This window comes from Prunus mume, linkage group LG6 (genome assembly GCF_029339155.1).
Source record: "Prunus mume cultivar Tortuosa linkage group LG6, ASM2933915v1, whole genome shotgun sequence".
NCBI classification, from domain to species: domain Eukaryota; kingdom Viridiplantae; phylum Streptophyta; class Magnoliopsida; order Rosales; family Rosaceae; genus Prunus; species Prunus mume.
Window position 1 is genome coordinate 3,815,584 of NC_142703.1, and position 25,011 is coordinate 3,840,594.

The 25,011-nt window shown below is 36.8% G+C and overlaps 4 protein-coding genes and 1 long non-coding RNA gene across 10 annotated transcripts; 2 read left to right on the forward strand and 3 right to left on the reverse strand.

The window, feature by feature from the left end:
• The first annotated feature begins 1,616 nt into the window (after positions 1-1,616).
• Positions 1,617-3,267, forward strand: LOC148915864 (uncharacterized). Its single transcript, XR_016128198.1, has 2 exons — positions 1,617-1,815; positions 2,322-3,267. It is a non-coding gene; the product is annotated as an uncharacterized LOC148915864 (long non-coding RNA).
• Positions 3,268-3,432: 165 nt separating this feature from the next.
• Positions 3,433-6,295, reverse strand: LOC103336550 (uncharacterized). 2 transcript variants are annotated; one of them, XM_008239604.2, is made up of 6 exons: positions 5,794-6,295; positions 5,504-5,574; positions 5,077-5,182; positions 4,688-4,820; positions 4,443-4,589; positions 3,433-3,849 (listed from the first exon to the last, which is right to left on the reverse strand). In XM_008239604.2, exons 1-6 carry the CDS (start codon positions 5,862-5,864, stop codon positions 3,826-3,828), a joined length of 552 nt encoding a protein of 183 aa, XP_008237826.1. In that variant the 5' UTR covers positions 5,865-6,295; the 3' UTR covers positions 3,433-3,825. The 2 variants fall into 2 exon arrangements, with proteins under 2 accessions (XP_008237826.1, XP_008237827.1); XM_008239605.3 differs by lacking the exon at positions 3,433-3,849 and adding an exon at positions 4,004-4,195 and having other exon boundaries at positions 5,794-6,285.
• An 870-nt stretch (positions 6,296-7,165) lies between these two features.
• Positions 7,166-12,013, reverse strand: GDPD4 (PLC-like phosphodiesterases superfamily protein). The gene is made up of 10 exons (XM_089055333.1): positions 11,789-12,013; positions 11,479-11,485; positions 11,085-11,164; positions 10,611-10,708; positions 9,987-10,047; positions 9,748-9,828; positions 9,522-9,614; positions 9,186-9,275; positions 7,697-7,824; positions 7,166-7,604 (listed from the first exon to the last, which is right to left on the reverse strand). The coding sequence occupies exons 1-10, from the start codon at positions 11,972-11,974 to the stop codon at positions 7,436-7,438; spliced, it is 993 nt and encodes a 330-aa protein (XP_088911459.1). The 5' UTR covers positions 11,975-12,013; the 3' UTR covers positions 7,166-7,435.
• A 912-nt stretch (positions 12,014-12,925) lies between these two features.
• LOC103336552 (tropomyosin) lies at positions 12,926-23,017 on the forward strand. 4 transcript variants are annotated; one of them, XR_016127930.1, is made up of 12 exons: positions 12,926-13,379; positions 14,665-14,798; positions 14,908-14,966; positions 15,050-15,104; positions 15,191-15,241; positions 15,594-15,621; positions 16,172-16,212; positions 16,294-16,398; positions 16,972-17,019; positions 17,197-17,316; positions 17,614-17,771; positions 22,781-23,017. XR_016127930.1 is itself a non-coding variant. In XM_008239607.2 (12 exons), exons 1-12 carry the CDS (start codon positions 13,163-13,165, stop codon positions 17,680-17,682), a joined length of 846 nt encoding a protein of 281 aa, XP_008237829.2. In that variant the 5' UTR covers positions 12,931-13,162; the 3' UTR covers positions 17,683-17,967. The 4 variants fall into 4 exon arrangements, 3 of the variants coding, with proteins under 3 accessions (XP_088910732.1, XP_008237829.2, XP_088910733.1); XM_008239607.2 differs by lacking the exon at positions 22,781-23,017 and having other exon boundaries at positions 12,931-13,211; positions 13,293-13,379; positions 17,614-17,967; XM_089054606.1 differs by lacking the exon at positions 22,781-23,017 and having other exon boundaries at positions 12,927-13,379; positions 17,614-17,967.
• ATSPS4F (Sucrose-phosphate synthase family protein) lies at positions 18,260-24,343 on the reverse strand. 2 transcript variants are annotated; one of them, XM_089054605.1, is made up of 15 exons: positions 24,174-24,343; positions 23,660-23,964; positions 23,106-23,195; positions 22,638-22,867; positions 22,471-22,534; positions 22,164-22,363; positions 21,568-22,048; positions 21,296-21,424; positions 20,912-21,043; positions 20,598-20,774; positions 20,393-20,446; positions 20,176-20,238; positions 19,029-19,871; positions 18,786-18,913; positions 18,260-18,698 (listed from the first exon to the last, which is right to left on the reverse strand). In XM_089054605.1, exons 2-15 carry the CDS (start codon positions 23,864-23,866, stop codon positions 18,425-18,427), a joined length of 3,072 nt encoding a protein of 1,023 aa, XP_088910731.1. In that variant the 5' UTR covers positions 23,867-23,964; positions 24,174-24,343; the 3' UTR covers positions 18,260-18,424. The 2 variants fall into 2 exon arrangements, with proteins under 2 accessions (XP_088910731.1, XP_008237831.2); XM_008239609.3 differs by having other exon boundaries at positions 23,660-24,343.
• Positions 24,344-25,011: the final 668 nt, after the last annotated feature.

Sequence of the window (25,011 nt, forward strand, 5' to 3'; positions counted from 1 at the left end):
GGTATGTATGAATTATCGTAATATGAAATTAGCTACCCCAAATGATGAGCATCCGATGTTTTTTGTGGATGGAGCTTCGAAGCATGAGCTTCTTTCCTTCATGGATGGCCATGCCGGATACAATCAAATAATTATCGCCGAGGAGGACATTCACAAAATGGCTTTTAGATGCCCAGTTGCTGTTGAGACTTATGAATGGGTTGTCATGCCATTTGAGCTCAAAAATGTTGGAGCAACATACCAACAAGCCAATCTCATTTTTCACGACTTGATCGGCCATACTGTCGAGGTATATATCGATGATTCCGGGGTCAAATCAACATCTAAGGCTAGTTATGTGGAAGATCTTCTATGCACATTCAAGCGAATGCGAGCGCACGAACTAAAGATGAATCCTAAGAAATGCGCGTTTAGCATTTCGGCCTAGAATGACCTTGGTTTTCTGGTCCACCATAGAAGAATTGAGGTGGACATGAATAACTGTATCATGATAAAGCTTGGTTCTTTCCTTATAGATGTTCACATGCTCATAGGCTTCATTCTGGAGCTCATTCAAGTCACTCACTTGCATCTTCCCATCTAAAGCATCAACTGTAAAACATTCAAAAGAACTTGAAGGTAGGACATGAATCAAACACTTTATATTCTACAATTTCGTCTAGGACTGTCATGGTGAGCTTGCCATCCTTCACATCAATTAGTGTATTGGTTGTAGCCATGAATGGGCATCCCAGAATAGGCAAGTCTCAGTCATGTAAAGATGCATTCTCCATATCTAAAATCACAAAATCAGTAGGAATTAATAATTTATCAACTTGGATTAATATGTCTTCTACAATGCTTATTGGATATTTAATTGAACGATATGCAAATTGTAGAGACATCGTAGTTGGTTTTAAATCACCCAAACATGACTAAAGAAAAATAGAATAAGGCATTAAATTAACACTAGCTCCTAAATCAAGCATGGCATTTCCCACTTTTGTATCACCAATAGTAATATTAATAGTAAAATTCCCTGGATCCTTGTGCTTGGGTGGAAGCTTCCTTTGTAGCACTGCGCTTACTGCTTCTAAAACCATCACCTTTCCATAAGGTTTATACTCACGCTTGTAAGTATTTAGCTCCTTAAAGAACTTTGTAAGTATTTAGCTCCTTAAAGAACTTTGTAATCGCTCACATGTTCCTAATCACATCAAGCAATGATAAGTTCACATTAACCTTAGATAAAATGTCATAAATGCGAGCCCTTGAAAAATTCCAAAATATTATTACGCTCACAATATTAATTGCACGATCCAATTTGAGATACAAATAGGTTTTATGATACTATTTCGTGAACTTGTTTAATCTAGACCGTTGATCTATTCTAGGATTAGATCAGAATCATAGGATCAAATCAAAGCATTCTAATTTGATATGGGCCATTGGATAGGTAGTTGGGAATGCATCTGGACCATCCATCTGTGAACTACCATGCTCCTTCCCATGTGTTTTCCGAAACTCAACTTTCAATCTAGACCTTCGAATTAAATATTTAAATTAATATGAACTATTTGGGTATTCTATAAATACCTCTTTGCTTCCATTTTTTTCACACCAAAAACTCTCCAAAACCTTCCTCCCTCTCTTCCTCTCCTCCTCCACCATTAATGTCATTGTTCTGATATTCTTTGAAGTTACTATTTAGTCACCATTCAACCATTAGTATTCATTGAGCACTATTCATCTGAAACCACTATTCAAACCCGAAATCTCTCGTCGTGTCTACTATTCATTGTTTCATGTCATCTTCACTCATAGTATTTTACCGAGGTAATTTCTCTTCCTTACCTTGTCTTTTAGTCATTTCAAATTCCATATTTCCTTTCTAAAGTGTATTCTGCCCAATTTAAAATTGTTAAATTCAATTAGTTCTATTTTCTTAAATTGTATAATTTTCTAAGTTATTCCTAAAATTGGACCCTTATGCCATTACTCTGCCTGTTTGAATTCTGATTGAAACATTCTTATGGAGCTATGTTCCATTTTCCTTGGACTATTATTACCGAACCGAATTATACCTATTTCCTTTGGTCCAGATGTATGAACAATATTAGACTATTTGGACATTTTGGATTGTATTACAATTACTTGAGACTTCAAGGACCTATGAAATTATTGGGCAATATGAGGACCTAATAAAATTGGGACAAAATTAAAGGACCAAAGTGCAATTAAAATAAATATAAGGACCAAAGTGAAATAAACACAAGTATAAAGACTTAAGTCCAAATAAGGAAATTTTTAGTAACATTTTTAAATGTTGGACTAGGACTCAGTTTCCCAGGAAAGGCAGGTTGAGCTCGAAGGCGCAGAGAGCAAGTCAAGTTTGAGCTTTGGATTCCAGGTAAGGGGACTCACTCCCGGACTTGTATTTTTAGTGTATGTATGACATAGTAAATATTATTGTATGCAAAAGTTGCATTGTTTTTGGATGCCATATGTGCATAATTTTATGGATACTAGGGTTTGGATTTTTCCAAAGTTTTGAAGGGTATACGCATGCGGGCATTATCCTCGATGACTTGAGGGTGAATGGGGCATAGCGACTTCCATGGGTTTCGATCCCCTAACCCTTCGAAGGGGCTACAGAGACCGACTTTTCCAATACCCTACACGCGAGGTCTAGTTGAAGTAGTGTAGCCAGTAAATAGACACTCTCGCTACCAGGTAAGTTGGTTATATTTTCATTTTTGGTGGGGGTAGTTGGCCTATAGGGATCAGTCGTCAAACAAGCATATTGTGGGTACCAAAAAACCTTTGCAAAAGTTGTGTGAGCATGCCAACTGTTTTTTAATCCTATATTTATATGAAAAATAGTTTTGTGTTGTGCACTCCTTTCATTGTTTTTCTTAAACAATATTGTATTATTTTTTGCTATTCTATTTTCAAACTTGGCTGGGAACTCCTCTATTGGGCAGATGAACGTATGTGATGCTCACTCCTTTTCCTTGTAGATCAAAATCCTTGAGCATTATCTTATTGTTGTTTTCGGACCTGTCAACAACTTGTTCCTGTTCCTCGTCTATCTTCGACATGTCGTGATTTCCTCTCCTCGGAGTCGAGTGGTGCTTGTTCATCTACCTCCTCTGTTTATAAATAACGAATGGGTTGGCATGTATTTTCAATTTTTATTTGTAAAATAACTTTTGACATTTCTGGCACTGCTCGCAGCCTCCGGGGTTGGTTTCTCTTTAATAAATTTTTGTTTAATATTTTTATTTACTGCTGCTATTAAATCCAACCCGTTTTAATTAAATAAAGGGCTTAACGTATTTTCAGAATCTTGGGAGTATTAACTCCAGAAATTTGAATGTTATATTTCCGAGATCCTCAAGGTACATGTTGCTGTCATGTATCCTGATTTTGAGGCGTGATAGAAAAATGATATAAGAGTAAAACTTTGTTTTCAAAAGATTCTGAACAAAATTTTTACAAAATGTTATATGAAAAAATTGAAGTTATTTTTCAAAAACACCCGACCCTCCTTTTCTCTAAATTGTCGTTTGTCCTACAGTTCTTTCTCCTGTTGATAAGCCATTGTTTAAAAGTTTGTGCACGACCAAACCATACGGATCCTGAACAACTGGCAACCATCGTCCAAGCAGTGCTACAAGCTTTACCACAGAACATCGTGAGCGAGTCGACAAAATGGCTGGCTTTTAAGTTCATTCGTAAGAATTACGATATGTTCATCTCCTAAGAGCAAGCCTATTCTACAAAATCTAAGCTGTTTTCTTCCCAACACAAAAAAGATGCTCTTCCAACTAATCCTTTGTCATCTCAGCCTCCTCCTTGCAAGCAACACTGTAAGATAGCCAAAAATTCTGGTATTTACTTAAATGATCCCAACAAATAACTAGTCAAAGGCACCCAAAAAAACACCAAGGGGGGGAGATGCGAGTAGAAAACAGGCAGTATCCTAATCCTTTGGAAGTAACAGTTCCTTGATCATCTAAACTTTTATTTGAAAAAAACAGACGATTTATTTATATTGCAATATCGCTCAATCCTGAAACAAATTGAAAATGCAGCTTGTGTCCCAACCGAAAATACACATATTTCAATAACCCATTCGATGAATGAGGTGTCTTGCACAGCAATACATCCGATGATGCAGTTCAATAGAGAGACATGACATGCATCAGTTTTCCTGTCATATATATAATATATATTAATCGATCATCATCAGACTTTCATGGACTTCTTCTGTCCAGAAGCTACCTTGGTTAAAATATGCATCATACTTATTCACACAAAGGGCACAGTGAGAAAAGTGTCAGTGAAATTCTGTGTACAGGTGTTATTATTAATGTCAGAAACATGTGAAACAAAGTACCCTGTTTATGGCACAACAAGTAACTGTGCGGTTATTACAATATTAATCAGGCATCTCTTACCTTAAGCCTGACTTCTGTGGGTGAAAGTGCTTTCTTTGGGCTTAAAGGAGCAGTGCTGAACTTGGGAACCAACACCTTAAAACACGGTAGAAAGAGTATGTACAGTGCGGCAAAAATTAAAGGAGCAGCAACGAGCCATCCCAACAACTGCAAAAATTGATACAAGTTAAGACATGACTCATAAACATAAATAGCAAGACAGAGAGAGAGAGTTATGATTACAAGATGTTAAGTTGGCAACCTACCGCATGCGCAATACTTAATAAGACCTCACGTGAAGCTTGGCCGGTTAAAACTTTCTTGAAAGCATCAGAAGTTAAAGGAAAATGAGCTCCACCAGAAATAATTTCACCAAAGCGCAAGAAAGGTACAATTAAACTTGACAGCAAACAAAAAAGCAATCAGAAATACAATCATATATGTAGCATTAAATGTAAAATGAATGATACAAGAGAAACTGAAAGCTGTAAGAGAAGTTCTTTTATGCACTATAACATGTTGTCTCTATTCTCTATGGCCTATATCAACAGACTACAGAAGAAACAATGTACCAAGTACGAGATCAATAGGCGCATGTACTGGCAGAACATCAATGTATTCATACCACAGGACCCTTAGATAAACGCAAAAGTACCTCAGTTCTATTGGTGTAGCAAGGACATTAGTCAGCATCACAGTTGGAGCATGGCAATGCGACCCCAGCAATGCAATAGCCATCCCACACAGAATCACAGTAGTCCCTGTTAATGAAACATTAGCTAATATGAGGTCGTGTATTTATTAACATTTTGAGAATCCAACATAAACTCAACTACTGATAAATCTCCACAACTAACAAATCCATTATAACTACGAAGGGGGAATAATAACAACATCCTCCGCATTATATCCAGCCTACATTTTCCTAAATGAACCTTCCGCATGTTTAAATCTCAGATTGTAATTCCTTTCTGTTCTTTGTGCTGCATGATAAAACTATGAAAATACTCTGAACAATGACTAGACTCTATTGAAACTAAATTCAGAAGCAAGAGCCATAGATCGCTGAAGATACAACATACCACATATTGGGAATACTCCCAAGGTAATGCCAAGAGCTGCAGAGAACGCCAACAGCTTAGGTTCTGCACCCCTTCATATCATAATGAAATAAAATTTTAGTGTTCTGTAATAAGATTAACAAATAATGACAAAGAAGAAAATGTAATAGGTTTTTCCAATCAAATCAATGGCATATGAATCAAAATGCACAATATCCATTGGAAGATTGGTAGGCAATAATTATTTAGAGAAATAAAAGAAATACTTGAGCCAAAAAAAGATAGCAAAAACTGAATCTGAAAGAGAGTACCTGCGGAGGATTTCGAGGAGAGGATCGACGACCTTCTTTTTGAACCAAATGGACAACCCGTTATAAGCCATCGGAGAAATTTCGACTGATTCTTATTCTCCTCTTTCCGTGAAAGTAGAATGCTGGGAATTGATTTAGGGCTTTTGTCAAGAAAGGAAAGCCTTGGATATGAACTTGGAATGCAGAGAAATGGAAAAACAAAAAGAAATGAATGGCGATGTCTTGAGTCTGACTGTCCTCTTTTGCTTTCCCACGTTTTGATTATTTAATTAAAATTGAAAATTTGGATCTGAATTTCTGAAACCAGAGAGATTTTTTGTGGTTGGGTTTTCGTCGTGTTGGGAATTCAGATAGACGTACGCTCCTCTCTCAGACACAGACGGACCAAATAATAGAAAGAAAAAGTAAAGTTTGTGTTGAGAGGAGATCTCGCAGGGGAAGTAATAAGTTTCTATCCGGTGCGGTACACGCTTAAGGTGCTTACCCCTCTGCGGCGTATGGCGTTGAGCAACGTCACGAAGTCTGTCTGCGTGGACTCTTGACAAATCGGTGTTTTTGTGAGTGTAAGTGTACGAAATGCAGAGGATATTTTCCCTCAGCTGATGACGACAAGTGCCTCCTTGGAATGCTCTGTCCCGCAAAGCAACGTGGAGGTTGGATGTAGGATTCTATAATTCATTATTTAAACACAGACATTGTATAGTTTATTTATATAATGTCATTTCAATGGCAATTTTAAACTTATACTAGTTTACTCATTTGTTTGATTTTATTTGGGGAGGCTTTGAAAAAACATCAAGGAGAGAAAATTTTATAACTTTTTTATTTTTAGATTTGAATCTTTTTATGTCTTTGATTTGAAAGTTGAGAGGTTTTCTTTTTTTAAAAAACTTTGGCTCTCAAAAGTAAATTTTATTTTTTTACTAAAACCTAAATTTACTTTTTTTTTTTTATATTAACAGCAAGGTATTTCTAACAATATATAAATTGCAACAGATATAGCTCGAATGTAAGGTACACGGGTTTGACGAGGTTTGTGTGGTGTTATTTGTGGGGTGGACAACAGCATCCCATCGTGAGGAGAATAACTTGCATGTCATAGGAATAACATTATTTTACTATTCTATCTAAGCACATTCCATCATATAGAATCCTTATCACTCGTAGCGAAACGTGATTAGTTAAGGATAACAAAACAATGTTATTCCCGGATATTCAAATTTTCTCTATGATGAGACGTGTTGTTGAGGGTGTGGTGTCGGCAGAGCATTGTGGGTGTTCACTTCAATCTAGTGCAATAGTCAATTAAAGGATCATAAATCAAAGTCAAAAGTAACAAAATCCTAGTTTCCGTCAAAATGGGCAACCACAATTTAAATCAATGCCTTATCCTTATCGGCCATACTAATCTTTTACCAAAACGATCGTAAAGTACTCATTCTATCATATGCTTCTTTTTCAGCATCAAATCTATCTCAGGACCTTTGAGAGCAGGAACCAACTACTTAACAATCGCTGTGTACATTGATATCTTCAGATTTCTTTCCTTATTTTTTGTTAGTGACCTGATATCTTCAGATTTTCAAAAATGTGGAATACCGAGTTCCAGAAAAGTACAAATCTACTTGGAAATAAATGGATATCATTCTGATAATGAGAAACCGTGCTCCAGACACTGTGTTCTGATATCTTGCATTAGACCTTGAAGCATAGTGGGGTTGCTCGTAACAATGGCATCAACACGCTCATACAACATTTCTTGCATGGAATCCATATCATCAACAGTCCACGCATATACTTTCTTCTTTCTCCTGTTAAAACCCAGACATAATAAAGCATGAAATCTCATAACATGCGTACACTCTAGGTACCACAATGCTTATTCCTCAAGTCAAAGTCATACCCATGTAGAATTCTCACAAGTGTCTCATCAATCAATGGGTGGTATACACCAACGACGCCAGCACCTTTCATCCTCAGTAAGTTGGTTCTGGCCCTGGTAGACGGATCAATCATAACAATGTACCCGACCTGGATCATCATAAGGCAAACGCTAACTCAAATTTTGTTCACTGACAGTTTATATCATAGTGCGAGACTGCAAACAATTTCATTGATTCAGCCCTGCAGGTGCAGGGACATGCAACAACAAACTGAAACAAAAGATCCTGCGAACTCAAAACTAGTAATGTGTTTAAAGACTAAAGTATTTGCACTGGACCAAGCGGTTTTGGGCCGACGATAGTGCTGTACATCAGGTTTGTCTTTGAAGATCTAAATCAATTTACACAAGAAAAAGGTCAGCATACTGCTTAAAAAATAAAAATTGAACTGACCTGGTTTGTTAAAAAAAGGGGGCTTATGCAAATGGTTCATGGTAATGATAGGTCCAGAAGTTCAGAGACCCAATAGACAGTCATTAAATTCAATCTATTATATGAGACAAAGGTCATTGTATTCCTTAAAAAACAAAAATAGAACTGACTGGTTAGTAAGAAAAGGGCTTATGCAGATGGTTCCAGAGAAATTGCTAGGTCCAGAAGTTTAGAGACCCAATCAAACATAACGACCCAGAAGGGAGAAGAAAACTTCAGAAAAAAGAAAAATAATATTAATAATCACTTCCTCCTGTCAGCTTCATCTTCTCAAAATCTTGCCACAAGTGTTTACATTTGTCAACAGAAGTCGTGACTAGTGAAGGGTAATGACGAGCAATCTCAAACTCTTGCTATTATTTTACTATTTTGATATGAAGAGGGTCTTCTTCACAATTGCTAGATATGTAAATATATCTGGTTCACAAAGTAAACATTATATGTATTTTTGCAGTGAACCACACGTAGTGATATTTCCTATCATGGTTACTTCAGTTTGGATTATTCAACTAAAAAATAAACCTATACACACACACACACACACACAAACATATTTACTTTGTTTGTTGAAGGTTCTCCAATCACGGGTATGTCTACGACTCTACACTCACAAGGCCACATGGACCAAATGGCGAACTTTAAATGAATGGCTCACAAGTTAAGAAGTAAAGCACAAAAATAAAAAGAAAAGAGAAATAAACCTTCAGGCGCTTTAAAAAGAAAAATAAAAGAACAATTAAAGAATTCTATATCTTTTAAGGAAAATAAACATTTTTAAAAGAAAACTAATTTTACATGTAGACTCCTGCTACTCAAGAGATACGATGCTTGCAGGTAAAAGGAACCTACAGCTTGATCAAAATTATGCATGTACGGAAACCACCCTCTCGAGATAAAAGTCCCTCAACTAATCAAATTCAGCAATGAACACAAACCAAATCATACCTTAAATTCAAACACGTCTATGAGAAATCATGCAAGAGACCAGAAAAAAGGAAATTGTATGTTGCTAGTTACCGTGACATCTGATGATAGTTTGATTACATCCCTTGCTAAATTGTCGCTTTTAGCCCATACTAGGCAATTCTTACACTGCATCCTCTTAACCTGGAAAAAGTTTCATTGAGAAGCTTGAGGCCACTTGAAAAGCCAAGTCAATTGAAATTACATCTGTGTGAATAACAATAACAATAAGGTAGCAATAATAAATAATAAAGATAAAATTTCCTATGACTTCTGTGAACATGTAGATGTTGACTATGTTTTGTACCTTTTTAAGTAAATTGTGATTTTAATGATTTAAAGATATAGAATAAACAAGGGTGGGAAAATGAAGCAAAAAAGAAAACTTACAACAGAAAGAACATCGCTTGCAAGCCCTTTTTCATATGATGGAGGCCCGACCTTTATATCTAGAATCACCCGCCGGACTGAACTTGAAATTACCTGCAACAATATTCAGAATCATAGTCAAAGAGCAATTGGGGACGGAGGCAGCTGCTAGGGCACACCAAAAGGATCATTTGCAAAGATTCAAAACTATCATTGAGAAAGCATAAAAGGAGTTCATGAAAGAAACCTCCAAAGCCTCTTCAATTGTAGGAACATTTTCATCTGGGAACTTCCTTGCAGATTGATGCACAGAACCAAGATCTTTTATCTACAACCACAAACTAAATATATATTCTCAATCAACATTATCACAAATACCTAACAATACAATTTAAAAATACAGACAATATAATGTTCTAAAGAAAGCAGGATAGAAAGATTGTATATCATATTTTACAAGAAAGCCAGATAGCAAAGAAAATTCACCTCTTTCACACTTAAGTACCCAACCTTAGAAGCATTGTTTCCAGTTAACCGCTGCAAATCCCTGCCTGTGTAATTTGAGAATCAAATCTACAAATACAATTCTAACAAATGATACTCCAACAGAACCTAAAATAATATGATCAAACTTTTAGTTGACATAGTATTTTGATGTCATGTCAGAGATCCAATAATACCTAAGTCCTCAGAATTTGAGTTGGCTGTGAACATTCAAACACAAGCTTCATTTCTTTGGTTTGCTTAGTTACAACTACACTTCAAACATCTGGATGATCAATGATGAGCATTTGATTACTAAGGTGCAAAAACTGTGTGCATTTTAACCTTGAAACTTCATGACTAAGGTGCATAAACTTCTCAATTTCAATTTTTCTTATGTTTATGAAATCACATGGATTAATAATCTGTGTGGTTTGGACTCTAGGACAGTCATCTAGTGTGTTATTACATAATAAAATGATAACAGAAAGTTCATCGTAGATTTCTTGTTGTTCATAAAAGAAAATTTATTTGAAAGTAATTGTTAATAATAAGGTAGTCGAATAGTGTAAGATGACAATCACTAGATGAGGGGTAAAATTATGAACATTATGTGAACCAACGTACCTGTCATGGAGCGCAAGCAGAACTCCATCCAAAGAACGAGAAACATCAATCTCAATGCAGTCTACTTGAGAATGAAGAGCAAAATGATATGCAGCCATCTGTTTAGTTGTGAACAAATAATAACATCATGTGAGAGAGAGATAGCGAGAAGGGGCAGGGAACTCAACAATCAGAACTTTAAGAGAATAAATTTCTCGCAGTACAAAAAGTTTGATCTATTTTACTCAAAGTTCAATTTTATAAAGAACAACAGAAAATTTGGTTGCTGCTTATTCATGGGCCTCACCTATTCAACGGTTCTAGGAGGTAAACATGTAATCAGTTGTTGATCCTTTACAGGTTAACTTGGGGAGGGTGAACCCAAGCTATGCCCCAAGTCAGGCCAAAACTTTTAGTCACTAAATTTTTGTTGGACAATACTGAATACTAAATTACCCAACCAACTAAATTAATTAATTAAGATTGCGAGCCTACCGTGTTAGGGAAGGCCTTACTTGAGTCACCCCCATGCGCACACACAAGAGGAGGCTCATTTAGCCAGCCACACTTTTTAACTGCGTCTGTAGAAAAATTGAAACTTACAAAGTAAATATTTGAGTATACAATGAAAAATATTATAAGTTCTACACATTATCTAAGTAAAATGACGCATTTTTCTCAATGAATATAAGAGAATTTTGTTTCCATTTATGAGCATGCACCATTACTACATTACACAACTTGATATGCCCAGCCATGAAAGAATGCATCAATCAGTTTGTTGCCGTCACAATCTACTTACCTAGAATCGAACACCCAAAAATTAATCCAAGAAATGCAAAAAAAGAGAAGATTTATTAAATCAAAAGACAAATATAAATTTAAGAACTCCTTGTCTTTTCTAAAACGTTGAGTAACCCAAATGAAACATACTGCCACTTTGCCCAAATCAATTAAGCCAAAGCCATTATTTCAACAAATTGCGACCGACCACATAAATTGTTTTCAGCCATTCAGCCCCTATCAAATCCAACATTCTCAGCTTTAAGAAAACAATAAACTCATAGATACATACAGTATACTTATGCGCTTGAGCATAAACACAAACATCTATGAATGAAAATGTCAAAATTAGCCTATGTGTCTTTTCATATTAGTACAAAGAAAACGTATAGAGTGTAAAAAGAAAAAGAGCTTACCTGGTGAAAGCGTTTGAGCTTGAAGAAGAAGAAAATGGGAGGGACAAAAGCGATGAAGGCGAGACTTATGAGAATCGCACGAAATACTCTCTTTGACGAAAATCTGAAGAGAAAGGCTCCGAACCCAAACCGCTGCTGCCTCTGCTGGAGGGATAGTCGCCTTCCCAATCTCGTTGAGATCGCCATTTGGATCGTACAGAATGACCACTCAAGTGTGAGCGAGAGAAGAAGTCACATATATTTTATTTTAATGACCGATATGTACTTATTTTTTAACCATTTGTAACATGTGTTGAAATTTTTTTCTATTACCTAAATTAAAAATAAGGATAAAATAGTTATTTTGTTTTAGGAAGGTAGAAAACTAATTTATAAATATGCGAGTTAAACTAGTTGATTAAGGCCCGTTTGGGATTACTTTTTCGTCAAAAACCTGCTTCACTTTAAAGTTAAGCAGTTTTAGTAAAAATAAAATATCGATTATTTTAAAAGCTTCCCAAAATATCATCATTCATTTTAAAAATAACACCACCTCCACTTCCACATCCAACTCCACCACTTACACCACCACATTCACTACCTCCACAACCACCGCCATCGCCACCGCCACCACCACCACTACCACCTCCTCCACCACCACCAACTCCACCACCACCACAACCACCACCACCTCCACCTTCACCTCCACCACCACCACCACCTCCTCCACCTCCACCAACTCCACCACCACCACCACCACCACCACACCACCACCACCAACTCCACCTCCACCTCCACCTCCACCACCACCACCACCTCCTTCAAAACCTCCACATCCACCACCACCACCACCACCATGACCTCCACCACCATCTGTTACCACCTCCACAGGCCATCCCTACCACCACCACCACCTCTACTCCATCACTAACACTACTACCACATGATTAATACATAACACTTTTAACATCATGTCTATTTTAGTCATTATTCAAACAATTTTATATTAAAACTTAAAACAGTTTGACATTGACTATCCGCTTCTCCCTCGCATATATATTTTTAGACAGTTGGCCATATTTATTTTTGAACCAAAAAAAAAAGAGAGACTATCGCATACATAAAAATAAAAAACTAATATATAGGTTCGAGAAAGGGGAGCTCTGAAACAAAAAGTAATTTTTCTTAGCTCTAAATTTTCTGTCTTTCGGCCCAGTAAAAATCAGCCCACATCAACTCAGGGACTAGCATTATTTGTTTGGGCTGGGTTAGTAAGGGGTTCTATCAAGCAATCAGTTCAGAGCCTCCATCTTCTACTTCTTAACTTTCCCTCCAAAAATCCCCAATCGTCGCATACTCTCGCTCGCTCTCTGTAAGAAAGTAAAGAAGAAGAAAATGGAGGAATACTTACAGTACATGAAGACATTGCGTTCTCAGATGAACGGTGCGTTTCGATCTCTGTTAAGATTACCTTACACAAATATGATTCGATTGCTTTTTTTCCTTTTTGATATGAAAATTATAGATGTGGAGGATCAAGCTGCGAAGGTCTCAGTGGAAGAGCAAATGCAACTGACCACCATTCAGACCTTGGAGAGCGATCTCAATTCTGGTTCTTCTTCTTCTTCCTGTTCGCATTTATAATTTCTGCTTATTTTTACTCAATTTTTCCGAATGAAAAACTTAATTCGGATTATTTCACTTGTAATTTCGTTTTTTAATTATTTCTAAAAATTTATGAGTAATCTGTGAAGAGTAATTCAGCAAAACTTTATTTGTTAATATCTCTTCTAGTTTCTATTTGTTTTAAACTTCCACCCTCAACTTCTTACACATATATCTATACAGTTTTTTTATAAAAAAATTCGGAATTTGCAATTCGTGAGTATTTGTGTTTAGTTGATCATCGATGAATTTTAAGAATCTATTTTATAAGGCATTTTCTGAATTTTTTTATGTCTGAGCTCTGACCACTTGCCATGTATATAAATCTTTTAATTTTTTAAAAAAATAAATGAGTAAAAGTAAGATTCCTTTTCCCTTTAAATTTGGTTAATATCCGTATTTTTCTTTGTCCTAATTAATTTCTAAAAGTCAAAATAGATTTATTTGTTGAGTAGCATAATGTTCTAAATTGCTTGTATTTCGGAAAGGGAAAAACTACACATACTTCAGTAGAGAATACAGCGGTGCATATATAATAGTTTGGTTTCACATCAGAAGGTCAATTCAAGTTGGAAGATATTTCCTGCTTCTAGTACCAATATGAGGGCCACTATTCAGCTTTATCTGCTAGCATGACTTGCTATATCATCTAACCTTTTTTATTTGTGTATTATTATTTCTCAAATGCTGGAACATGGACTTTGCATCCCAGCTTCCTACTAGAGTAGCCTCATCTAATATGTGAACAAAATGCCTGTACTTTTTAAAGGACATCCTTGATATTGTTGAATCGGGTCTATCTTGATTCCATGCTGAAACTGTCTACACTTGATTCTTGGTCACATGAGTAGTGAGAAGTTGTTGCTTGGACAGTGAGATTTAAGAATGAGATGCAAGGGTTTCTGTTTTTTATAAGTCCTGTATCGCACAGGATTTTGGAATCAATTATGGATCAAATGTGGTTCCATAACAGACTCTATCTAAGCTGCATTCCTTTCTGCGTTTTTAATTCAATTTTATTTTTCCTTACAGTAGTGCGGATGTTACAGTCATTTAAGTTTTCTTTTTATTTCAGTTAGTTGTGTATTTTGTAATCCAGCATTTGTCATTTATTGCATTTCGAATAATTTAAATGTTTTGAGTTTGAGAAGTGAAATCTGAATATAATTTTGCATTTATTTTCCAGTTAGTTGTTTTAACACTTTTGAACTGTTTACTCATTATTGTTGCAGCAATATCTGAAACAAAACGATTCATGGAAGACATTGAGCATATAAAGAACACTAAGGGTCAAATATGCTCACTGATTTTGAAGAAACAGAGAAAGATAGCTTCTTTGGAGTCTGATTCATCCACCCTTATCCAGGTAGTCTTTTAGTGCGCGTGTGGCTTGCCATATTCATATTGAAAGTTAATGCAATAATCAATCAAATTGAAAGTTGTAATGCTCAAGAAATATTTTGATACCTATGTAGACTTTGGAGCTTATCGAACAAGAGAGGACCAACTTATCTTCCATGCTTATAGAAAAAAGGTAATTCAGCATGCAAGTTAAGTTGATTGAATGCAGCTGATATCACATATCAACTTATCAACTTTCCATGTTCGTCGTAACAGCACTTACTACATGAAGGTTAGAGAGGATATCAATGCCAAATTGCAGCAACACCAGGTTTGGTTTTGGAGTCACATCTATGCGTATTTGTGTTGTGTTCTATGCTCATTGCATTTAGAGTTCCCCTTTTCAATTTTGATCAGGATTGGGTCTATTCTCATCACACTCATACGGAACTGGGAGAGCATGGAATGGTACACCCTCATGTTTTCTTTCATCTTTCTTTATTTACATATGTAATATAGCTCCTTTGGTGTAGTTGGATGTCTTTCTAGTTTTCTCTAGTAGCTAGGTGTACAATTGCCTCACTTCTTTGACTTGATGTCTTGATTGAAGAAAGGGTAATGTTCCTATTATGGAAGTTATTTTTCATCCTATCTTTGAGTGTAATTCATGAATATATCTTCCCATACTTTGGCATAGTATGAAGCTCTTGTAACTGCTGCTGAGTCGTTTTTATCTTTCTTGCTGTTGCTTCTGCTTTAAAGTTTAAAATCGTGCAGCTAGAAGTTAATTGTGTTGCAGGACTGATTAGAATTTATGCAGGTTAAGGAGATATCTGATGAGCAAAGAGGTGAGTTTCAAGTTATGGCTTTTATACTCTTACCATACCCCCTTCTTCTATCATCAAGAATCTGTAGTGTATAATATAATTGAATGGTGACGCGAGCAAATGAAATGTGATCTGTTAACTTAAAGTTATTTATGCTGTCTAAGGTTAAGTCCTTCTGAACGAAAGCTGGTAATCCATAACCTGTTGCACTTTAACTGTTGATTCTTCTGAAGTCGCTGTTTACTGGCCTTTGCACCGTACCTTTTAAATGAAAATATGTAATAATCATTCAGTCTAAGAAAGAAGCATGGCCTTCCTGGCAAAGACGCTTTGGTATTTATAATTTTATCCTTTTTTGTTTTTTTCTTTTCAAGGTAGCATATGAATTGAGGTATTTATCATGGGTTGTGAACAACTTGCCTCAATTATACATCAGTGATAGGGAAATACCTTTTGCTCCATGTTATGCTAGCACCGTGCCTTGTAATTAAAGATGAAGTCTCTTGAGGATAGTAGTTTTACTCAGGAATATAATTTTTTCAACTACTTCATAAACTGTACTTCTTTGCAGGGAAGGCCAGCTTTGATAACCACCTCAGCATGGGCAATCAGGTATGAAACTACTTTCATTGATCCTTGAGATGTATGGAGCTATATGCAGTGGCAATCTCGTGACTTATTTTTAAATAACAGGGCAATGATGCAAGGAAGAACCTAATGGCCATATTGGACTCTGCTAAAGCCAAGCTTGATGAGATTTTAAAGATGAAATCTGAACTTGTTATAGAAAACCACAAGGTTGCCTCTAAACTGGGATGCTGTTCCACTAAAATTAAGATGTATTGATTCTTTCTTTTAGATGGGGTACGCATAAAGGATATCCTGCCAGAGAGTCTGACATGCTGCGTTCTTAGATTGTCAATTAGGGCAATATTTAGACATGATTCCCCCTTATCAACAGTCTTGATTTGCAGTTTGGCCACATACATGTTGGATTGTCCAACAAGAAAGTTTCTTTCTTTTTCTCTGTCTGTCTGTCTGTCTGTCTCTCTTCCTTCTATATAGTATATATTTATAATGTAAATAAATGGACACCTACTGTTATGAGATTCAATTTGACTTGAAGTGAATCTATGAAGTTTACTCTGCTTCTCACATCATTAAATTAAAGTTGCAACTATTTGACATCTCTCAAATTTCTGCTTTAAAATGATTGTCTGTCTTTATTCTCCTGAAAGAGTATTTTACAAAGACTTTTCCTTGTGAAAAATAAAAAATGATGTCTGTCTAAAATAATAGACAAGAAACGTAAGGAAGCTAATATTTTCCAAAGCACCCTCATTCTTGTGCTGCTTTCTTGTGCCAATTCAGATGAAACAGGCTATTGAGCAAGCAAATTGCAGGGAAAATGATTTTAAGGTCAGTTGTTTTCTCAATACAAATAGGTGCAGTCTTTGTGCATGAATGCATGCCTGTGAGCATACTGTAATCAGATGTAGAACACATTTAAATTTGTTGCTAAGATATACTCTGTGAGGTTGGCACAATGGCATCACGCTAATTTTTTATTTCTTTTCTCACAATGGGTGATTCCAGCCAGAGCTAAGGGCAATGGATGTAAACACCCTTGAAGAGGAATACGATGCCCTTCTATCAGATAAAGCTGGAGTAACTGAATACCTGAAGTCTCTGCAGGACCAAATTGAGAAACTGAAGGTGACTGTTTATCAGGTTTTTCCTTGGTGTTTAAAGATTACAGAAAGTAATAACCATGTGATCATTTGATGATATGGCTAATCAAACTGGCCAAAGCTGGGTCTATGGAAGGAAGGGTTATTACTGAAATAGAACATGAAAGGGAATTATCTGGCATATGGTGCATAGTTTCCGTGGAAATTTCATGGTTTGGATATTTGTGATTATTGAAGTCTAGGGTCAGTGCATATATTTAACGAAGATGATTTTTTATAATAAATTGTATTCTTTCGTTTGTTGAACCTGTGCTGTTTACAGGAAATATCTCATGTGGTTAAATGTGCTTGTGGAGAGGAATACAAAGTGGTAGTGGACTTTTGTGTATAAAAACTTGAAACTAGGGCATGAATTTGGGCAAGATGGAAGGCTGAGAAATGGAATCATCAGTTGGCTGGACTACTTGGTTTGCTGTTCAGGTAAGTGTCCAAACAAAAATCAAAAACAATTTCTGATACCTTAGTTGCAACAAGGACGTAATGATATTACTTTAGTTGTTGGTACAGTGCAAGTTGAAAGTAGTTTGTCTTTAGTGAATAGACGTTATTTCCATTGCAAACACTATATTGTACATGAAAATATGTTTGTATCTTAATTGAGTGGTGAATTTCATTAGTTGTGCTAAATCTATCATTCAAATTTTTGATAAAATGGTTCTCTTAGAGAAAATGATGAAACATGGCTTTGACATTCACCTATCCAACATAGCTTTTGATAGAAATATATCTGCCATTATGTATATAGGTGAGTTTTGTGTTTCATAATTATTAAAATGAAATACGATTGGCCTAACAAATGCTTAAACAAAGCACTTTAGGGTGTGTTTGAATGTCTAGTAGACAGTATTTCATAGATGGGAGCCCTTTTTGTATTAGTTAGTAATGAAATTAAAAGATGCACGGAAAAATGGAAATTTCAGTTATTTTATATGTATATACTTGCAGAAACCGAAATTACTTACAAGAAGTTGAGATGTATATTCTCTTATGTGTGGTACTCAGACTTGTGCTTGAGTTGTCGAAATATATTCCCTATATAGAGAAGCAAAGGAGAAATAATGGAAAAACAAAAATCACTTGATCCCCATTGCTTCAATTGCTGCTGAGATATCATGGGCTTGATAGCTCTCCACAAGGACAATGTTAGGGCTATCTTGTGGGACTACATCTTCTCTTTTGAAACTATCTTCACCATGAACAAGCTTCTCACTGCCATACTCAACCGAGCTTCTTAGAACTAGGGTCTTATGGAGGCCAGCCAGCAGGTCTTCATAATCTGTATCTCCTTTTTCCCCCACAAACACAACCACTTTGGATAGATCAATTCCCCACCGGACGGAAAGATATCTACATAGCACAAAAGAACAGTAATTTAATCATAACTAAGCATTTTTTTGATGTCTTGCATAATATAGTAAGTAAATGAAACCCAACCTTAGTGCTTGTATTCTTGATGCAACTAGTGGTACAACATTTAATCTTGATGCTACACGAGTGTAGACAAGGTTGCACCGGAAGCCCCTCATCCGCAGCCTTTGGCGCACGTCATCGACCCTTCGAGTCTGAAATTGATACACCAGATCATTATAAAAAATTTATGAAACTACAAATGTATGTGTTAAGGCACCACTTTCCATTGAGGTTAGTAATTTTTCTACAGCATAGTAAGTTTCTCACCTTGGCTCCTGGTTTCACATTATAAGAGTAGCACCTAGAGCTACTTGATCCTGCATACTCCATGATGTCATCCTCAGCCCCAACTTCTAACGTGGCTAGCCTTGGCACCATGGACCTCACATTCTCTCCAGGCCATCTATACTCAATATGGATTTCATAATCTGCATCAGCTGCCAAATCCCTCCATGGGTAATACATTTCACTCCCACTTTTGCAGACCAGCGCATCAAAATCTTCTATGTTTACTTGGCAGTCTTTAAATGATTTGATGGTCTCTTGTAAACTTGAACCAGTTAACAACACAAAACCTACTTGCCCCTGGCCATAGCCTACGCTTGCTGCTTTCTTTACAGTCATCAGAGTTTCCTGAAATATCTGGGCATCATCTCCATTCTGGTCATAACAATCAATGGCTATTACAAATAGCCTCTGCCTTCTACCAGGACCATAATTAACACCGGTATTGCTGTTGGATGAAGCCATTCTAGTTATGGCTTCAATGAGTTCCCTCTGTCTCGTTGCTGCATCAAGCTCTCCATTATGCTTGAAGTCTCCCTCTACAGAGAATCTCAAAGAAAGGTCTTCCACATCTTTTAGAGAGTCACTCAATGGTTCTTCAGGAATTGGCATGATCTGAAGGCGGGTAGTGGGGTGGCGGTGTCGGGAATGTTCAACATGGGAGAGGTAGTTTCGGCAGTGTTCTGTCCACGAAAAGCGGTGGATGTTCTTTAGGCCATTCTTTCTGCATTCGAGCCAGAGGTTTTTGTCTCCAACAAGCTTTAGAAGTGCATCTTCTATGGCTTTCTGGTCGTGTGGGTCAACTAGGAGGCCGTTGTTTAGTGCCTGATAGTACAGAGTCAGCTACCCATTAGTTCTTTAGACATAAAGTGACACTAATTGTACCACATTGTCATAGAGATTGGACTCATCACATCTCTAATAGAAGTGAGACCCACACATACAATTGTGCTCCACCTCTATTATGGAAATAATGTGGTAGAAATAGTATTCTTAGACATACATCCGCACCTGCACGTTTTAGTCACATGGAATCTTGAAGGTTTTTCTTAAACTTCCAAATACATTATTAGTAGGTTATATTATAGCAGACTCCTAGAGGTTTGGATATGGGACATGTACTAGTTACCTTTAGAATATCGACAGGTCCTCCATTTTTCGTGGCGACCACTGGTAAGCCATAAGCAGCTGCCTGAAAACATAATCACACGAATATAAACATGTAAATCGTTTTGAGAGAAAAACGTAGGGGAGGGGTTGTTTGGGTTAGTAATTACAGGTTCATAAGATTATCCCTACTAGAGCTTAGAGGCTAGAGGTGAAGCATAAAATCAGCATAGGCTAACCTCTATAATTGTGAGACCAAAGGGTTCCACGAGAGCTGGGTTGATGAAAACACCCTTCAATAGAATTCCCCATAAAGTGTTACTGTTAGTAATTTAGGTGTTGAAAAGAAAAGACTAGCAGGTAACTTGTGCATATTAGAAAAACAAATAATCCTGGGTCCATCTATTAAGAAATAGTTGAGGCCCTGTATCACACAGTATCCACCTTTGTTTTGGCAGCTAGACGATATATGTCAGGCACATCCGATTGCTTGTGATGCTTGGGATAGGCCACTTGCCCATACAAATCATACTTGTCAATGAGCTTGAGCACGGTTGTTAGAACAACTGCGCTGCTATTTGACGTTTCTTCAATGTCATCTCTGTTACCAAGTATTAGTGTCTGCATAAACAATTGGTGTTACCAAGTATTAGTTTCTGCTTTAAACAATAGGTGATGCTCCGTATTTGGTATTCAGCAATATTATTTACTGTATTGAAGCCGCTTTGAGTTATGGGAAATTAAAGTGTGAACTTTACCAAGTTGGCTAGCTCCCGTAGAGCTTGGCATTCCCCAAATGCCTTGAGCAATGTAGTGACATTTTTCTTGGGGTCAGGACGAGAGAGTGCAAGTATGGTGGGCTTGTGAGGGTTGGTGAAAAATCGCATGACCTGCATTGCAACAAACAAAATAAATGGCAGACATTTCTAATTAGGTTCCTTGATTCCCCACATGTGAAGTGAAACTAAATCCCTTTTGTTATCAATAGGTAATAACGTGCATATTATAAGTCTAAGCCTAGTTTGTTTATAGGAAAAGCTATGTAGGAGATTGTAGACTGTTTCGTTTGTTTTCTTTTGTATAACTAAATGAATGGGGTGGGAACATGTGAAAGGAAAAAAATAGGTGGAAGAATATGCAACCTCGGACCATATTGGAGGCAGATGCCTTTTGTTTTGACCTCTGTCAGAGCCAATCAATGATTTCAGATCTCCATCTCCTTCCGTATCTTGGGCCATAACATAGCTGAAGTCCATGCCTGGAGGTATAACCTAATGCCACCATCACGTAGTGATTAGTACATAGAAGAATTTGGAAAGAAAAAAATGAAGTTTGAGACATGGCAGTGTTTAGTCATGAAAAAGCCAAGCCACAATCAGTGATAATGAGGAGAGGAACTGTGCAGTATGCATACCACCATTCTTGGCATGTATCGTCCAAGGCAGCTAACTCCACGACGCCTCCTAACCCTGAGCTTCCTCTCCAACTTGAGATCAAAGCCGTCATAGAGTCCCCATTGCTCCTCAATCTCTTGCCTTGTGCTGGTGACCACCATTTCAGCAGAATCCAATCCCAGCTCCTCAGCCTCGATCCTCTTCATGATTTTGTAGGTTGCATTGATGTCTCCCTTTGATAATCTCCCTTGTTTGAGCAATTGTTCAAACTTGTTTCGGCCTAATGAATGCCCGGTTAGCACCATTGGCACGTTCAAGGCCCCAGACAAGTGAGCAGCCACCTCCCCACCATCAGCATAGTGGCCATGGATCACATAAGGCCATGTCGGTCTCCCTCCATTGACTTCTTCACCAAGAGCTCTTGCCATGTTCACAATGTGGCCGAGAGCCCCGTCAACGAATTCAGGTATGTGAGGCCAAAGTGACTCTTTAGGTATGTACCTGCAGGCAGCATGCCTCAATCAAATTCAAGTATGTATTCTTCATCTTCACCATAATCAGTAGACACTAGGGTCATAGCATTAGGGTTGAAGACAAGAGAAGAGTGAGTTATTACTTGTCACGGGGCCCACATGGGATTCGGACAATATAGGCTCCACAGCTGCCGCTGCCATCAGGTGGACAAATGAGCATCTCATTGGGTTCACCGTAGCTAGAGTCTACCTCCGGTGAAGTAATTTGTCTAGTTAGCAGATCAACTCGGTAGACTCCTTTTGTATTGGCCAGAGCACGAGCAAGTTCCACCACATATTTCACCTAAATTAATAGCTACCAATGTAAGTCCATAATCCAACATACTTTTTTTGATGATCTTAATTATCATTTAGTCTAATTCTTAATCAGTATATTATTGTTATTATCACCTGACCACCTGTATCAGAATCTCTTCCGAGTTCCATGTTTTCTCCACGAATCAACCCATGAATGCTACAACAAGGTAAGAACAAGAAACATAAAACAGTATGAAAAATTATGCAATGCTTTTACTTAAACTTGCTGTGTTTAGTGAATGAATGAATGAATGAAATACCTGATTAGGACAATGTAAAGATGCCTAGATTTATCAATATCATCGGACCATATGCGTATGTCGGATTTAGTTCTTAAAATATCCTTGATAAGTGGTTCCCCTTTTTCCTTTTCCCCCTCTTTTTCCTTCTCCCCTTCGGACAGCTCCGACAGGTCATCCTCCGCGTCGTTACGCCCATGTTCTCGCTCCAGACGTCGTTTTGCAAGTCTTCGTGCATCATCCCATGCAATCTGCAGCAGTCACGCACGCAAACACACCCAGCAAATTAAACAACTTTCACTTCTATGTGTCTCCAATTAATTTCAACTTATATTTCCTAATTAATTTTATGCACATTATATATAGTTTAAATGGAATGAGATTCCTTTTCTTTCTTTTTACTTTCATGTTGAATGGAAATTGTTTCATATATCCCTATTAATATTACATATGCACTTTGTCTTTGTGAGAGATGAGATTTCTCATCACCTGTTTCTTTTTACGAGCGAGATGCCAAATGCGCCAGCACGTATTCTCAAGTCTATTGCTGCGTTCACGGGTATTCCTTGTAGCTATTACCTGCACCAACACCACCACCACCACCACATATATGAATTCATATGTTTTTTTTAAAGCATTTGTTAGCATGAGGTCTACTAGGAGAAAATCAGTATTGTGTTTGTGTAAGTAAACATAGACCCCACAAATATTCTCATCACTTATCCTGTGTTGTGAATCAGATTCTGTTTCATTGAGTTCCACAAGTGCTTTACCTTATCTCATTCCAATTAACTAATTAAATATATATAACATCCATCAAGTGCTTTATGGAAATGCATTATCATTGTTTTTCAAAACAGATTTGTTTTCGAAAATATTGGTTAGATTAATTCAATGTCTTGCTAGCACGGGAGAGGTATGATATGAGGTTAGGAAAAGCTGCAAAACCTTAATCACTGGCTAAGGCTTAACTATTGATTTAACATAAACTAATTAAAACTTGAGAGAGAGAGAGAGAGAGAGAGAGAGAGAGAGAGAGAGACCTTAACCCATGTCCTGTGGAGGTCAGACTCATCAAAGCTATTGATAACTTCTTCCACAAAGTACTTAGTGGGGCTAAACATATTTTCCTCCTTTACTTGCTCTTCAAACTTTGCAATTTTCACCCTCCCATCATTCATCTTCCTTGTGTTACTTCCTGCATCCAAAATTGCTTCCAAATAACCGTTTAACCAGTCGTTTCCCGCCATCTCTGTATCTCTCTCTCTCTCTCTCTCTACTCTGCTTTCCTGCCCTGTTTCACCTCCTTGTTTCAAAGACAGGCAAGGCTGAACACTATTGCTTCAAGCTTTGGTATGTGAAATGAGAGATGTTCAATGGCGCATATATACAAATATCAGTTCATGCAACTAAAAGCATTGAGAAATAATGAGAATAATAGTTCAAAAGTTTAATTCCTGGAATCTTGTGATTATGCAATAAAATAAAATAGAATACTGCAAGTGTTAGATTGCAAAGTATATCTCATATATATATAATACAATTTCTAGAACATACATGAATGGTTTGATGCTGACTACAAAAATTTTATGCTCTACAGTCTAGAGAGAGAGAGAGAGAGAGAGATGGTTTCAAAGAAACTTGAACTTTGAAACCATCATGGGTGAAGAAGCAAAGCTCCTTATAAAGGCTTCGCCTTTTAAATTGGCACTAATTTTAATATTCATATATCTACAAATTTGTGAATATGGATTGGGTGGTTTTGGTTCTCTCATTTTCGTGTAGAGGTAGATCACACAAACATCTTCATTCTTTTATATATGATATATATAATTCTCTCCTCAACACTGAAAAATGTTATTTTGAATTTACAATGAGAATCCATTTCCAAAAATACAATCATATGTAGTCTCCAACCGATCTGAATTTAAGATGGGGCTTATAAATTTGAAAAAGGAAAACCGAAAGAAGAAAATGTGAACATCAATATCCCACAATGAAAATTGATAGTCCATGTATGTATGTATTATAACTAGTATCTACTTTGAGACTTGTCAAAGATGTCCAGATGTTACTACAAAACAACTTTGGGAATAAAATGCTTGGATAGTAGACTATTCTCATATTCAAAATGTCTGGATGTCAAGTCGATCGACTAGGTCATATTTTGTCTTGGATGTATATATCGACAGCCCAATTTTGTGTATGTGTCCTTGTTTTTTTTATATAATTTATGACTATGATTTCGATAGAATTACTTCATTGTTTATCTCTAAACCCTGAACAATGAACATGACGATAGATATATTTTCTAATAAAGAATTATATAAAATAGTAATGGGATTGTAACTTAAGTAATCAAGAGTATTTACTATTGCACTGAGGTCTTAAGTTC

Coding starts and splice junctions, on each gene's coding strand:
- LOC103336552 (XM_089054606.1), top strand. CDS start 13,163: ATGGAGGAATACTTACAGTACATGAAGACATTGCGTTCTCAGATGAAC. Junction 16,213..16,293: donor ACCTCAGCATGGGCAATCAG/GTATGAAACTAC, acceptor TTTAAATAACAG/GGCAATGATGCAAGGAAGAA. Junction 16,399..16,971: donor TTGTTATAGAAAACCACAAG/GTTGCCTCTAAA, acceptor GTGCCAATTCAG/ATGAAACAGGCTATTGAGCA.
- LOC103336550 (XM_008239604.2), bottom strand. CDS start 5,864: ATGGCTTATAACGGGTTGTCCATTTGGTTCAAAAAGAAGGTCGTCGAT. Junction 5,183..5,503: donor GGGAGTATTCCCAATATGTG/GTATGTTGTATC, acceptor TTTCATTAACAG/GGACTACTGTGATTCTGTGT. Junction 4,590..4,687: donor TATTAAGTATTGCGCATGCG/GTAGGTTGCCAA, acceptor CAATTTTTGCAG/TTGTTGGGATGGCTCGTTGC.
- ATSPS4F (XM_089054605.1), bottom strand. CDS start 23,866: ATGGCGGGAAACGACTGGTTAAACGGTTATTTGGAAGCAATTTTGGAT. Junction 22,364..22,470: donor ATTCTGATACAGGTGGTCAG/GTGATAATAACA, acceptor CTATTAATTTAG/GTGAAATATGTGGTGGAACT. Junction 20,239..20,392: donor TTGGTCTCACAATTATAGAG/GTTAGCCTATGC, acceptor TTATGTTTTCAG/GCAGCTGCTTATGGCTTACC.
- GDPD4 (XM_089055333.1), bottom strand. CDS start 11,974: ATGGCGATCTCAACGAGATTGGGAAGGCGACTATCCCTCCAGCAGAGG. Junction 10,048..10,610: donor CTGCTTGCGCTCCATGACAG/GTACGTTGGTTC, acceptor TTACACAGGCAG/GGATTTGCAGCGGTTAACTG. Junction 7,825..9,185: donor AACTATCATCAGATGTCACG/GTAACTAGCAAC, acceptor ATGATGATCCAG/GTCGGGTACATTGTTATGAT.